This window comes from Pyrgilauda ruficollis, unplaced genomic scaffold, assembly GCF_017590135.1.
Source record: "Pyrgilauda ruficollis isolate IOZ18807 unplaced genomic scaffold, ASM1759013v1 scaffold2, whole genome shotgun sequence".
NCBI lineage: Eukaryota > Metazoa > Chordata > Aves > Passeriformes > Passeridae > Pyrgilauda > Pyrgilauda ruficollis.
In genome coordinates, this window is record NW_024519206.1 from 13,733,681 (window position 1) to 13,749,654 (window position 15,974).

The following is a 15,974-nucleotide window of genomic DNA, read 5'->3' on the forward strand; positions in this document are numbered from 1 at the left end:
GTTTTCAATTATGGCTTTCAAGAGTGTGAAATGTTCACAAAATACAAAGTTAAATCAGACAAAGATGGCAGGGGAACATGTGATATGAACACATGTACTGAAACATCACAAATTGTCATCATATGCAAAAGTATCTTCCCATCTTTACTCTCCCTTTGGCACCAAATGGACATGGTTCTATGGATGTGATACTGAAAGTCTGCTGAAGACCCTTTTAGGGATGGATATGGATTTTTTCACTGTGTCACTGCCCAGAGCAGCATAACAGCACAATTATGTGAAACACTGTCTTCCCAGACCTAGATGGAAAGAAATTAAACACTTGATAAGGAATGCCAAGTTATCTCTAGCTCGTTCAGCTAGCAGATTTCTTTGACCATAAATAATCAAATGACAACAACCACATATCCATAGCAGATGCAAATAAACAGAGAACATGGGGTTGAAATCCTCTTGAGGAATTAGACAATCAATTTAATTCTGTCATTGGAGGCTTTAAGAAAAAGCCAAATAAACACACCATAAGTGACAACTTCTCCAAGCAACCTCTGTGCTTCAGTTTTCTTTCATGTTTCTCCCTACAGTTCAGTTCTCATATCTTCATCTAACCACTAAAAGTCTCTGTGCCCAATTACTTTAAAACAACTGTTAGACATCTGGTGACTTTTTCCCTCACTTTTATCCTTCTTTAACCTGAAGAATCTATAGAATCTATTAATTTAAAGAAAAAATATAAAATAAGCTTAGTGAAGTAACAGACAGAATTTCTAGAATTCTATGATTCTAGAATGTCTAGAATAGGACTCAGATAAAGCAGCCTCCAGTCTCACTAGCTTAGACAGGACAAATCTGTACCTGAAAGGAAGGCTAATGAAGAGGACGTAGACGGAGCTGAAAAAACACACATCTCATAATACACTTCACAAAGACATAGGAATAACTTAAGGTGACAGTATTAGAAACTGAAGAGCACTGTGGTTAAGTTTTCTCACGAGAAACCTTCAGTAAGATCTTGCAAAGAACAGCAAAATAAGCTACAGAATCATTTTCCACTTATAAATGAAAAAACACAGTACAATCATTAAGAGACTTTTAGATTTACTCTGCTCAAATTTACTTAAAAATGCACTTAACATAGATTTCTAAGACAATGGATTTTATGAGAGTGCCTCTCTCATGTCTTAACAGTCTCAGGTTCCTTTCCAGCCCAGGAATAACACAACATGCAATTGTCTGTCAACATATAAACATAGAACAGGTATAAAATTTAATGAAGACAATTGCCATGTTGAAGCTGAACAGCCAGGCATAGGATTGCATTGAGAATTGCCTTCTAAGACACTAGAAAAGGATATATAGAACCAGAACCAGTAGCTAAACATTTCTTTAAGCAATGAAACATCAAGGCTCTATTAAGCAAATCACTATTTCCTGAGATGCCAGGAGATTGGACTGCAGAAGCAGGGAGGTATCCTCTAAACTTTGCTTCCATTTCTCTTTCTTTATGTCTTTAAGGTCTTCTCTCTAAATATGAAGCTAACTACAGCTGTGTGATTTAATGAGATCAGACAGGATCACAGCACATGACAGGACAGCTATGGGCTAATGATAAACTTCTGTTGTCTTCACTGAAACTCAGCTAAATGTGGTAATAGGAAAGGAATCACCCAAATCTCTTCTATCACTAGAGAAAATATATCCACAAAATACCTGGATCATAACAAATTTGCTAAGAACAATATTTGCTATTAGACAGAAATAATGCACAGCACAAGGTGTCTTATTGACGTATTAACTGTACTCAGACTACTGAGCTTCACTGAGGGAGAGGAAATGTGGGTCTATCATGTCACAGCATTCCTCCAAATGAAATCTCCCCCTAGCAACAATTCTTATGTTCTAGTACCGCCAATGGAAGCAAAAAACTTTTTCTATTTAGGTCACTGAATTTTCAAGCAGCAATGGGGTCCATAAAACAATTAATACTGTCCCATTACATACTCATTTCAATGTGTTCTTCCATGCATGGAAATCCTGAATAGAGAGGAGGGAGTGCTGCAGTAATGAGCAATACTTGATAAGATTCACTGTTCTACAGTAGACACTGACAAGGCTATGAAAACAAGTAGGAAATTATGTCCAGAGGTGACAAAAAGCATATAACATATTTCTACTGTTCTATTATCTTCTGCTATGCAATCCCTTCTTGAGATGAGGCCAGCACTCACAGATATGCACCAGAACTTCCTCTCTATCTGCCATCAAGAGTAGCAGTGTTTCCCTTCTGTTCTCCCCTCTCAGTCATCCACAGCAGGAAGCACTGTAATAGTACCGTCCAGTCTGCACCTACATTACCGTCCATATCCACTCTCTAACCTCCAAAATCACAGGAAAAGTTGCACATGGGAGGAAATGATTGAATCAGCCTACACAAGCAATATAATTATGATGAAAAATAGATCTTATAGCCATTTTAAGAACTACTTTGAATTCCAGCCTCAGTGTTTGGAAACTGAACAGGCTTGGTTTCAACAAATATTTAGTAATAACACACTAATTCCATCTCATTTTAAATCCACAATTCTTTGTTAGTTACATAACACATTCTGGTTTTTTTTCCACAGTGCAAGTGCTAAGTTTTCATATACAAAGTAAGTCTGTTCACGCCTTCAGGTGCAAATTTACAGGCCAAATTCAATCATAATGGTATAAATCCACAGAAATACTACTAACAGAATTACAACAGAAACACCTTGATGAGGAAACTGGGATAAATGCTGTTTCCAAGCTATAATTGCTTAAGCCCTACTTGCTTAATTTTGTATTTAAGAATTTTGATATGTATGAAATCAATATATTTTAATTACAACCAACCCACAGCAAAAGCTGATGCTGTTTCTGAAATGAGTCCTGTCCACTTCTTTCTTTTACATCAGAAATATGCACAAAATCATGAACCCTTGCAGCCCTGCATTTAGAAAAACAGTAATTCTTGGTTTGTTAATATTTGTCAGAGCATCACAGAAGAGTGTGGGCTCAAAGGGACCTTAAAGATCATCTGGTTCCAGCCCTGCTAGCATGGGCAGGGTTCCACTTGACTAAGTAGCTCAAAGCCCCATCTGACCTGGCATTGAACACTTCCAGGGATGGGGCATCCACAACTTCTCTGGACAACCTGTTCCAAGGCCTCACCACCCTCACAGTAAAGAATTTCTTCCTAATATCTAATTTAACCTTACTCACAAAGTCTGAAGCCATTTCCCCTTGTCCTGTAACTCCATGCCCTTGCACAAAGTCCCTCTCCAGCTCCCTTGTAGGCCCCCTTCAGGTACTAGAAGGTGCTGTAAGCTCTCTTTTGCTCTTATTTGTGAGAGTATTGCATATTTAACATTGTGGGATTATTTTCATGGCAGACCACACTTTACTGAAAAATGATGTTTCAAGAATGTAGGACAAAAGTCAGCCAGCCCTGTAACACTGAACACTCAGTCATATGCAGCCTGGGACATTAGGCAGAGTAGAAAGCTGGCAACAAAAATAAATGGACTGTGACCTGGATATTTTAGGACAAGTTGGCAGTAAACCCTGTAACACAGCTCCTTAGTTCTGCAGGGCACTTCGATGATGAATTTTTCCACATCTGAGTTATGCACATTTTCATTAAATGAGCCGCACGTCTAAATATATGTAACAGTGAGCAGGAACATACACTTAGGATTTTACCACATCAAAGAGCTTATTTTTAAAATACTCTCAAATTTTCAGTTGGCTCTAAGTTTTGTACTAACAGTAGATATAAAACTGTATTTTGATATTAATTAGCTGAAAATCAGCTTGAATCACTGTAAAAATCACTGCTTACGTGAAGTGAACCACAAACCCCAAGATTTTTAACAGAAATGTCAGCTACTCTAATATTCACCTCCTGCACAGATTGTGCTGAAATTCCAGCATAAACCTATTAATCAGGTTTCTTTTCCATTTTTTCCAAGAAATTAAATAACAGATAATTCCCTTCATACCACATGTGTGTGACAGTTCAGGCAACCAGACATTTTGCCATAAGGAACACTTGGACTCTTCATTCCATATGCCCATTTCCTGATTCCCTGAGCCTAAGACCTGCCAAGACACCAGATACTGCCACTAAATATTTCTGAACACAGTTAAGTTTTTATTACTAGAGTAAAAATCAACATAATACAAACCAGAAGGTCTTACTTACATCTCTCTACCTACAACAAGGCTGGATTCTAAGGAATATTCTGCAGTCAAAGACTTGTGACCAAATAGAGATGTAAAATGTATACTGACTCTGCTCACACATTTTCACCGGAGTAATTGAAACACCAGCTGTTTAAGACTTTCCATTGGCCTGATCTACTTACATTTGTATTTTTAATACACTCTTTCCAAATCTCCCTGACTGATTAGATTCTAAGATCTTACATTGTCATCTCTTCACCTGCTCCAGCAATTAGCCAGGTCTACACATTGCCCTGAAATATCCCTGATTTTGTTCATGTTACTTATTTATAAGAAAAACAAATACCTTTGCATTTTTTTTTTCAAATTATTTGCTCTTACTTATATGGCTAGACTAGGGAAAACAAAGCATACAGAATTCTGACATTTAAATGTAATCAAGATTGGCTAGACATTACTGGCATTTTTCTTCATCCTTCTGGGCTATGTAACATATCCCATTGAGGTTTCCAGATTCAGATCAAGTTTCTTGAAGCAACATACTGGCTCATTTTTACTGTAGTACTTCTCAAACAAATACTCCACCTATCAGTGGGAACCTCTCCATGTTACCAAAACAAGTATTTTTGAAAAAACTACCTCTGATAGAGATGCACAGTGTTTTTAAGTGTGAAAGGATGGCTTTGGATACACCTACCTTTATATTTACATCTGCTCCATTGCAGACCAAGAGCTCTAAACACAATGCTCCATGTGTTGATGCAGCAGCAAAGTGCAAAGGTGTAAACCCCTTCTCATTCACTTGATTTACATTAGCACCACAGTCTATGAGTTCATTCACTACAACATCTTGCCCATTGTAACAAGCTACATGGAGAGGAGTATTTCCATAGGCATTTGGCTCATTCATCTAGAAGAGAAAAAAACCCCAAGATTAGTTAGTAGGCACTCTATGCAGCATTTAATTCTAGCAAAGGAAAAATCTCATGTTATGAGATTATGTTTTGGAACTCTTCAAAAGCAGAAATTAAAAGCAAGTTCTGGATACAGCTTGTTGATTGAGATCTGTGTCCTGGGGAAGAGTATGATTGCTTTACAAGCGAGCCAACCTCCTCCAATTGTCTCCACACCAGTTTCCTGTATGCAACTTTAAGAGAAGCCACACATGCCAAAAATATCAACTGTGGCAATTTGCACAGATACTACGCACAAAGCATAGCACACACCTTTGCTATAAAACAGCATTGCATTAAGTTTGCATTAAAAACAGAGGTCAAAGAGCCTTTTTGTGTGTGCATGTGCACATACAGAAACAGAATTTCTTGTTGTACACAACATGACACTGAATTTTGATCTACTTCTCAATATTGAGCTTGAGTTGCAATCTCCAGACTTGCAAGACTAAGACTGTGATTCACAATGTAGATTTCTTACACAGTTTCACAGTTTACTGTTAACACTCCTTCTACAGGCAGGTACTCTAGAACCTCTTCATTTACACTTCAATATTAATATGGCCTAATTTACTGCAGTATTGAAGTTTCTCATAATTTTTAGTATTATCTAAAATTTATGTCACGTAGGAAAGTGACATGTATATTTTACCAACTGAGGCAAAAGCATTTAATTTCCTGCACTTCAAAAATTATTGTGTGGCAAAGCTAGGATCAGAATTCCTATTTCCTGATTTCCAGCCAATGAAATAAGAGCAAGAAATATCAAATAAACAAAAAGACCCACTGAATACATACTTGTTTTCAAATTATTGCGCAAAATCTGCAAGGCTTTGAAGGAGGTTTTCTTTTAATGGAGAAATTAGGGTTTATAAGAGAAAAAGCAGTACTTCCAGAGATCTTCCTTCACGTACTTTCACTATATCCTAACCTGTCCCTAAATAAACAGTGTGCTAGAGCACTAACAAGAGTATTTAAAACAAGAAAAAAATCCCATGTAATTTTATTTTTCCTTACATCAACTCCAAGATCCAGAAGATATTTGACTACACTAATCATCCCACTAGATGCTGCAGCATGTAAGGGTGTATATGATTTCTTGTCTTTGCATGTCACTTCAGCTGTATGGGTCACGAGTAATTTCACAACATCAATATGACCTAAAATAATAAAGACAAATAAAATGAAGCATCGTATTTTATTAACCAGCACAGGTTTGCAAACTTAATAATTCTACAATTGTTATAACACGATCAAGCCATTATTCCTTTGGACCTAATGTAGAAAACAAAGAATTGTTCTTGTTTTCTAATCCTATCATGAACTATAAAAGCAACTAAAATAATCATCTTCACACACTCCACCCAACAATCACAGCATTTACACTGCAAAAATAAATTTGTATACTCAAAACACAATCCAGTCTTCTGTTTAAAAAGAAGGGTTTTTTTCAGACTTGAGAACTCGAGAGGCAAAGTAACTTTGTAATTATTAAGTATTTACCACAAATTTACATTAACAATTTATGAGACAATGTGACTGTCAATCTTACATTGTCACCCCAATTCCAATCACACCCATTAAGATTTTTAAATCTTAGGCAGAAACTTTGAAAAATTGATGCACTGATGAAAAGAAGAAAATATACTACTTTTACATAAAAATATACCCCCCAATCCAACTCCCTTTACTCACAAAGCATTTGAAATGTTAAGCCACATCATAAAGGATTTAGTAAAGCTCTGTTTTCAAGACTGACTCAGATGGTCTTTGAGGAACCACAGCCTTTTAAAAGCATCAACTGCTCTCCTAAGACAATGGAAGTAGAGTACGAGGAAGAGTAAGAGTTGGGATAATGAGGAAGGCATGACATGGGGGAAGTTCCAGGTGGAAAAGAGAAGAGAGGGCAGGGAGCCCACCCTGAAGGGGTGGGCAGCAGCTCTCACTGCCAGCTTTGGGCCAGGGACCCCAACACCAACACCCACCCCTGCTGCAAAGGGCAATGAGCTTTTCCCTTCCATGCCCACATGCTCCTCCTCCGCTTGCAGGCACTTGTGACACTGCCTACTAAGAAGCCATGAAAATAGGGTAGCCAAGTATCTGTCATTCTTGTTCTATTGTTAATTTAACTGCCAAACAACTAATTACATGGATAGTCATGACAAAGACTGCTGGATAAAGAAATACATGACTTATAACAGAGCACAATACACTTGGTGCTTTACTTTTATAACTGACCCGTGCAGGACTCTATTTTACCTTCAAGTGACATCCTTTCCTTAGTTAAAGAAGTGGTGAGGGGCACACTGAATACTTATGTTCATACTTATCCAGTCAGTAGAAAGTATCAAATCCAGCTTTCAGTTTAAGTGCTTCACAAAGAGCGTGGGTCTTTGCTTTGCAAGCAGTTAAGAGAATTTGCAAAAGTTTGAATAGGAAGTGCCTACCCAAAGGAATACAGACAAAGCTATTTTTATAAACACTCAGACACTGTGATACTTATTTTATGCTGAGTACCCAACAGCACACAAAACACCATTTCACCTAGCTATACCAACCAAAGCCATAAGACTTTACCAGTGCAATGTGAAGTGCTGCAATAATATTTCACTTCTTAATTATCTCAGTATATTAGGAAAGAAGGGAAAGAGAAATGCAAATACAATACTCATCTTTTTACCCAAATACAATGGGGAAAAGAATGAAAACAAGCCTAAAGGAGAAACAGAAATACAGAAGATATGGAAAGCAGCAAAAGGAATAGAGACAGTGAACAGAGCAGTGGCAGGAAAAACTTCAAAGGGAAGGTAAAAAACAAAAAAAAACCACCAAACCCTGACCTGCATTGAAAAGGCAAACAGCGATCAGTGGAAGACTCCCAAAGAGAAGAGCAAGGTACTTGACGTGAGAAGTGCGGCAGAGACATCCCGGTGCACCAGTGAGGGCAACACCAGCACAAAGGACTCTAAGTCCATTTCAGTCACAGCTTTGCAGCTGGACAGCAATGGAGCCGGGTGAAAAGCAGGAAGGAAGCAAAACAATGGATCGCCCTAGAAAGTTATTTATAGTAGAGTGACGAAAAGCATAACTTCTTTATTTTATGGTCAGTTTTACATGGTGAAAAAGTTTTTAAGGTTTTCTCCAAACAATTGGAGCAATGTACAATGGCTCTAAATTGTGAGGGGGAATGTCATAATTATTTTTACTTTGATTGAAGACTCTCAAAAGCTTTTTCTTCTCTATTGTCTACAGGGAAATTTAGGCAGATCGACATCAATTAAATTACATTTTTCCTGCCCAAACACTCTTCATTAAGAGAGTTCCCTGTAAATAGCCTACAAAATAGCACTGATTAAAACTGGAATAAGTGTAGCTTATCTGCAAAACAGAAGACTTTTCACCTAGGCAAGCACAAGGCAGAAGGTGTCTCTGGCCTCCCACTGACACTTGTCAGTTCTCTGAAATTTCACGTACAAGTTTCATTCAACAAAATTTTGCAAATAACCACATTCAATAAGGTGGCTGGACAGACTGTCACAGACAGTGCTTTGCAGATATAACTACATTAAAAACACTAATATTGGAAGAACAGTAGATCAATAATGAAGACTTTTCTATAACTTCTGGGGTTTTAAGTACTGGTATCAATAACAGAAGTGCAATCTCATCTAGCTTCAAATAATAAATTAAGAGCATTATTGCTGCGATGATTACTTCATAATTGAATGGCACATTCAATTCTTTTCAAGTCTGATAAAAGGCAAGGAAGAACATTACTCTGACAGCATTGCCAGGCTATTGATCAAGACCATGAGAACAATAATTATCCACTCCTGGAATAAGAATGGCGAGGCAAGAATTTGTAGTTTCAGAGATGAAATATTCTTTGAAAATACAATCCCCAAGGATGCTGCAATGATCCTCTGTTGCAGGTGACCCTCATATTAACTGCTTACCTTTTACTTAGCATTTCTGCAAAATTTTTCACCTGTGACTAGACTTGCTGACTGAAGAACATAGTTCCTCCTTTTTAAAGAACAAAACTACTTACCTTACATTTCTTTTTTCAATAAATTGATTTTCCTCACCACAAAATACACATTTACAAGGCAATTTGAACTATACTATTAATGTTTTTTTGGCAGACACAGATAACCTTACAATGCAAATATTTTTCCTAGAAATATGTCAAACCACTAAACATGCAATGATTTTTTTTATTACTACAGTATTAATCAACTGAAATATGTACATACCCATATATGCTGCCCAATGTATAGCTCGTCTGTCTTTCTTGTCAAATGCATTAATATTGGCCCCTCTAGACAACAGTAAGCTGACCATCTGAGATAAAGAGAAAAAACACAAATCTTCTATTCATAATGGAAAACACTTTGCCTCAACAGAGAAAACCATGTAAGAAAACAAAAATTTATGTGTTTTCAGAGGATTCAAATGTGTTGGGTTTTGAATATTCCATAAGATTGAAAAAACTAGCCGTCACAATGAAGTGACTGTAAGGAACACAAAACTTGATGTCAACAAAAACACTTCCAGTTAAATAGTGCAAAGCCATGAAATCTTTTAAATCTTCAGGTTATTACTAAGAGACTAATGAGTCAGAGCTTATTACATATATTTCCTCCATATTTCAGTGACAACATACTCCCTATGTTCACCTTTTACTGAACAGAAAAATATCCTGGCTTTTCCATTTTAAATTTACCTGTTACTAATTTAACTCCACTTAACAAAATTGCTTCTGTCACAAGAAAAGTGAACACTGTAATAAACTTTCAATTAAATGACCTAAGATTTATTTTCCTCAACTTTTCTGCACAGAGATGCATACAGAAAACAAATTCAAATGTAAAATAGGGGTTGAGGATTTTTAAGGGAATGGGGGAGAAATGGTTTTAAACTCTAAAATGAAATATCAGAAATGTGAGGGACAGAATGACGAGTGGAAGACAAAAAAATTAACTTTTACCTCAACGTGTCCACTGAAGGCTGCATGATGCAGTGCGGTTCTGCCTGCTCGATCAGACACATTTACATTGCTTAGGAGAGGCACCAAAGCTTCAGCACACTTCACAGCTTTATTTGCAGCTGCTATGTGTAGGGGTGTCTGCCAGTTTTTATCACGAGCATTGACATCTGCTGAATGCTTTAACAACACCTGAACAGCATCCTGAAAGCATTTAAAAAAAATCAAGCCATTTAGTAAAGACAGGAAATGACAGCTTTGGATTTAAGGACAGTACAGTGGAAAACAACTCTTTACGATTTGTTCATTTGCAGACATAATCTTTGGGACACTGGGATTTGTACTTTATCATAAATCCAAACTTGAGGATGCTCTTAAGGACATGAATAATATAACCAAATCAACCACTTCCTGGTCTTTTATTCCTTAAGCCACATGGAAAACTGTTTTTCATCACAACTGATTTCCATAGTTTAATAAACCATCCTAGGATTTCTTCCATTAGTGGAAGTCTTAGCCAAGGATTAGTGAAGTACTATGAATTTATAATGAATTTCCATCAATCTGCCAAGTAAAATTTTTCAACCGTCCAAGTCTACAAATGGCAAACCTGAGATTATTAAATGTACATTTAGAGAACCAAAAATGGAACAGTGCACAGTCACAAAAAGTTTCAACACACACTGTTGCAAAACTCCTGAAAACCGTTTTAAAATATTGCACTAAATTCTATCTCTCAAAATGATTATTCATTTCCTTTTGTTAGAAGTACAAGCTGTGAAAATTTGACAAATAAGACTGTAATTCTTAAGCAAGATAAACAAATCCCATTAAAATACGTGCACACAATTGGAATGCATAAAAAAATAAACGTGCTGGCAGTATCAACATGATGATGAATACTGCATTTTGCATCAGCTGTGTGACCTTCCCACGATTCACTAATTGCTTTTGGTGACTGCCAATTCAGTCACTGAGCACACAAATAATTGATTACCACTTTGAACTTAAACATGTTACCACAAGTTGTTACTAGAGATTCTGAATTACACTGTGGTATGATAGCAAGGTCTATGGGCAGATTGCTAAGTCACTATTGATCCTATTTATATTAGAATAAGTAACATTTAAAATGTTGAAATTTCTTGTACTGTTAATAAAAAAGAAGATAGGAACAAACACAAAAGTGAAAATACTGCATCACAGGCTTGTACTTTAATGAGAAAACTGAATAGGTCTTCTCTGAAACTGAAGTAGATTTAGTACTTTAAAAAACTAATTATATTTTAAGTCTTGTCTTGTTTAACCCAAATATCAGAACATATCAGAACCATATCAGAACAAGGAAATTTGAGAACAGCTATTACCCCTTTTGCAGAAGGAAGCACCACAATATTAGTATAAAAATAATGAATCTAATTTCTATGTGCATTTGCATTAATGAATTTAATGACTGAATCTACTTGGGGTTTCTTTATTCTTTTAATTTGCAACATACAGCAGGCACACACAAATAAAAATGTGACTGCCTTGACATAATGCTGCCTGAACTTGAGCGGCTGACAGCTAAATCCATAACTGCAGCTATCTTTTAAGTTTCAATGTCCTTGTTTAATTGCAGCTGTCCACACTTCAAGAGCCCAGATGTTCTACTGAAATCATTATCCATTTTTTTTCATTACAGCTTTTCATCCAGTGCCCCAAACTCATATAGGTCTGTCAGCTAGAAAACAGTGCCTACATGTATCAACCCTGTACATGGGTTCCCATGACTCACTGTGTTTATAAATAGAGAATTCTGACAAGCGTCTATCAAGCTCTGACTGGTTTACTTGTCTTGTTTGCCTCTGAATAATGTTTTGTTTAAAATCTTCCATATTTAAAAAAAAAAAAAAAAAACACAAAACTATAACCAGGATTGCATTTTTTGAAGTTATCATTTAATCCCAGTTTGTTTGCAGCACTCCTCTGCCTCTGCAAGCATTACTGATGTGGCGAGCTTTTATTGTTCCTCAGCTCTGAAGAATGCAGCATTTGGTGCTTTGGTCAGCTCCCAAAGGAACAGCCTAAAAATATCTCAAGAACAAATAGCATTTGGGAATAAGAAGCCCTTGAAGATTCATTTTCAAACACTGTTTTTTTGAATAACATGATCTCTAAATAACTTTGCTATTAATGCTAGTGACAAAATACTGCAGTTTATCCAGGGAATTCAAAAGCAAAAACTGAAACAAGGCTTGTTTAGACAGCTCATGGATGAAACACTTGAAGTTCAATGCTTGTCAAAACTAAAATATTCAATTCTATCTTCCCAAACAAAAATTTACTAATAAAAAACCTTTATTTGAAACGTACTGAAATGAGCATCAATTTGATTCAGGATCTCAAAGGAGATAGTTTTGCATAAACTCTTCCACATAACAAGATCAGCATTTCTCTGTTTGTTTTGATCTTCTACAGATATTTAAATTTTTTATCAGGACAATCACCACAGGGAAACAATAGCCAAGTAATTTCTCGCATTATGATATTCTCACAAATGTACAACTGGTAGACTTCAAGAAACAGTCTACATTCCACTTAAGAATTTTAAAGTGATATTCAATACTATTAATTAATCACTTTTTAAATAAAAGACACTGGCAGGCCTTTAATAGAATCATTTATTTCTTCAAGGCCTCAATACACAAGCATGTAAAAAAATATGAAGTAATGCAAAGACCATGCTGTAAAAGTTGTTCTAAATCTTAATTCATCTGTACTTCCCTCATGCTGAACCATTCTGGTTACCTTAGCAGAAGTAAATAAGACTTGAGAACACCACATGCAGAGTCCTCTGCTAGGGAAGGCACAGAGAGCAAAGCTGAGAACTCAAAGTTTATAATTTTCCTCCTTTCTTACTGCTTAAGCAATAGATATACATACATACATGAATTCCCTCAAAAGGCCAAAAAAACCATTGCAAAAATGTTCTGCAATTCCAAACATTTGGAGTCGTTTCACTTTTTAAAAAACGAATAACGGACAGAAGGTAATTTGAGAAGTCTTATTTTAACACAAGGTAGTCAAAAAGAGCAACATACCTCACTACAAGATGCTACAGCTCTGTGTAAAGGAGTCAACCATTTGCTGTCTTTGGCATTAACTCTAGCTCCTGTAATAAAAAATAAAAACAACAGACATTTAAAAGGTATTTACAGAATGACTAAAATATTTTCAAGAAGACATTTTCAGAAATAGAACTATTTACTTACTCTAGTAAAATTAGTTTACTTGTTCTAGGCATTTCTTTTAATTTTTCATGCAAAAAATGAAAAATAATTTTTTCTCCAGCTGAAATCAACCCTTTGAGGAAATTCTTTTAACACTACCAATAATACTCTTCCACATGGAAATATATTTTTATACTAGGTCATCCTCTATAATCTTGTGCCCTTCCAAAGCCACATAAAAGGCTGCTGCGTAAGAATGATGAAAATCCCTGCCTTCAGCAACAAAAGTCTCATGGCTTCCCATTATAATTGAAATTCTCTATGAAAATATAGAAAGAGGCTGCACTTACTCCCCAGGCCTACAGTTTCCTTGTGGTTGCAATGTCTGATGGACAGGTATACAGATTGAGGATGATTCTTCTACTGGGACTTTCTTTGGGAACAAAGGTCACCTAGCCCACCCTGGTACCTCCTGGTCCTCCCTTCATGAGAGAGACTAACAGCCACACCTCTCTACTTCTGAAAGCACTCCCAAGGAACAGCCCTCCCTGTCCCCAGGAAATAAAGCTGCACACACATCTCTAAGGGACACAAGCCTGGGTTTGGATTTTAATTTTTTTTCTTAATAATAAAAGGAAAGAAGGGTTTGGGAACTTCTATCCCCTGAAGGAAGCAGCTGAACTACATCTGAACTTCCAATGAACTCCAACAAACAAGAAAACCTAACGATTAAGGTTAATAATTTAATTGCTTAATGATACACACACATATAGAACGTTGTAGGATATTTATACCCTGACTGGAAACTTACCTATCTTTATTTTGAAACTTCTGATATTTTACAGGGATAACTTAAACAAAATCTTACATTTTTAAGAAAAAGAGTTCAGAAATACTGTTGGAAAGAATCACACAGTAACATTAATGCTACGTGACCAGAGCTGATTAAGATCTCAAGCTAAACATAATACTGGTATGTCAGAACAAACTGTTGTTTTTTCTAGGCAAAGAACAGAAAAGAATGGAAGGGCGGTAAGACACAAGATGCCAAAAAGGTTGCTGGTCAAATCAGGATATTCAACTGAGAGACAGGGCATTTTGATCCAAGATCTGCACCAGCAAAGAAGTCTCTCCCAGGCCACTTGATCAAGAAACCCAGCAGTGTTTCTGTACAAAATGTACAGAATCATAGTTGTATATGCTAAGCAACCCAAATATCTGAGGAGAATTCTCTTGAGTTTCTAATCAATCCATCCCTTTCAGTCATAAAAACAGAATACGGAAGCTGATGCAGGATGCAAACTTCCAGTTTGATCCTAGGTCTTCCATTCACTGGACAGAGACTGAGATGTCACAGCTGGCTACAGTTCCAGGGATTTCCGTCTTTCCTTACCTAAATTTCAGCAGAGGATGTTGTCCTATTTTCCTAACTGCAAAAGTTTTTGAAAAATAAGACTAGTAAATAGGGAAGAAAGTCCAAGCCCTTTTGAAGAAAACCACCACAGTCTAAGAAAAGTTTAGGAGCCACCATGAATACCTGTTTTTGTCACACATCCTAAGGACCCAATGGTGCACTGCAACACATCATGTGCCATAGCAGACTGTACAGTATCAAGTCTTGCACAGAACTGAAGCAAAGAAAGAATGTGAGTATTCTAAAAGTCACTAGAAATGCCTGAGGATTTTTGGCAATCCTTCCCAGAAGACAATAAGTGATGAATGACATCACAAATATAATGAGGTAATGATTGGTAAGTGAGAACATAATCAATATATGCCAAAAGTATCTGTAATTCTTGATTATATTCTATGTAATTGATGGCCACATTTTGTTTTTAGCAGATAAGACAAAAAACTAGAGCCAAAATCGTACTCAAGTTCAACCTGATTCGCATGCAGCCAACGACCAAAAAGCAAAGACTTTCATAAACGGATTTCTATCTCTAACTTTAGGATACAAATGTCTTTAAAGCATTTGAAAGAACCTGAGTGAGTTACTAAGTCATTAATTACTATCCTGATTTTCCTGAGGAAAATGCATTTGCAAAACTTGGGGTCAGATCAGATTCATCCAGGTATTCCAGCCCAAGATAGGAGAAGGCAAGTGCCCATCAGAAGAGAAGAAATGCACGTTTCCACTCCAAAAAGCAGCAGTTACCTAAGCTCTAGCTCTCAGTGAAAATGCGCTTAGAGTCCAAGTAGTGTGGATGTGTTCAGATTTTACTGACATTTCGGGTACATCTAACACACAGTCTAAAAACTACACCAGAAGAGAGAAGAAATAAATACAAAAAGATACTGTACAAAAGGTTTTCGCAATGATAAGTTAATCACACTTATTAAGACTAAAGGAAAAGAATATGTGAAAGTAAGAAAGAAAATCATTAAGAAAACATTAGCCAGAGAAATGTCTAAGGAAATTTGATGTGATATCTAAAAGTGACATGGTTCTCTTAATAGAACAAAAATCAACATAGCAAATGCCTTCCCCCCATTCCATAAGTGGTCTTCCACCCAAAGAAAGAAGGATGCCTAGGTCTAGCACATTGAAACAGTGTAAAATACAGACACTAAAATAAGTTAACTTTTCAAATACACAAAAAATTGTAGATTCTC

General features: G+C 36.4%; 1 protein-coding gene across 5 annotated transcripts in view; it reads right to left on the reverse strand.

The window, feature by feature from the left end:
* Window positions 1–15,974, reverse strand: part of ANKRD28 (ankyrin repeat domain 28) — a 117,948-nt gene that overhangs the window by 29,618 nt on the left and 72,356 nt on the right. For all 5 annotated transcript variants that reach the window (XR_005955004.1, XM_041466192.1, XM_041466191.1 and 2 more), the window contains exons 4-8: window positions 13,230–13,300; window positions 10,150–10,350; window positions 9,416–9,503; window positions 6,177–6,319; window positions 4,904–5,116 (exon numbers count right to left, since the gene is read on the reverse strand). Coding sequence is in view for 4 of the 5 variants with exons in the window: in XM_041466192.1 (XP_041322126.1) it covers window positions 4,904–5,116; window positions 6,177–6,319; window positions 9,416–9,503; window positions 10,150–10,350; window positions 13,230–13,300 (716 nt within the window). In the remaining variant the exon portion in view is untranslated. The remainder of the gene's footprint in view (window positions 1–4,903; window positions 5,117–6,176; window positions 6,320–9,415; window positions 9,504–10,149; window positions 10,351–13,229; window positions 13,301–15,974) is intronic.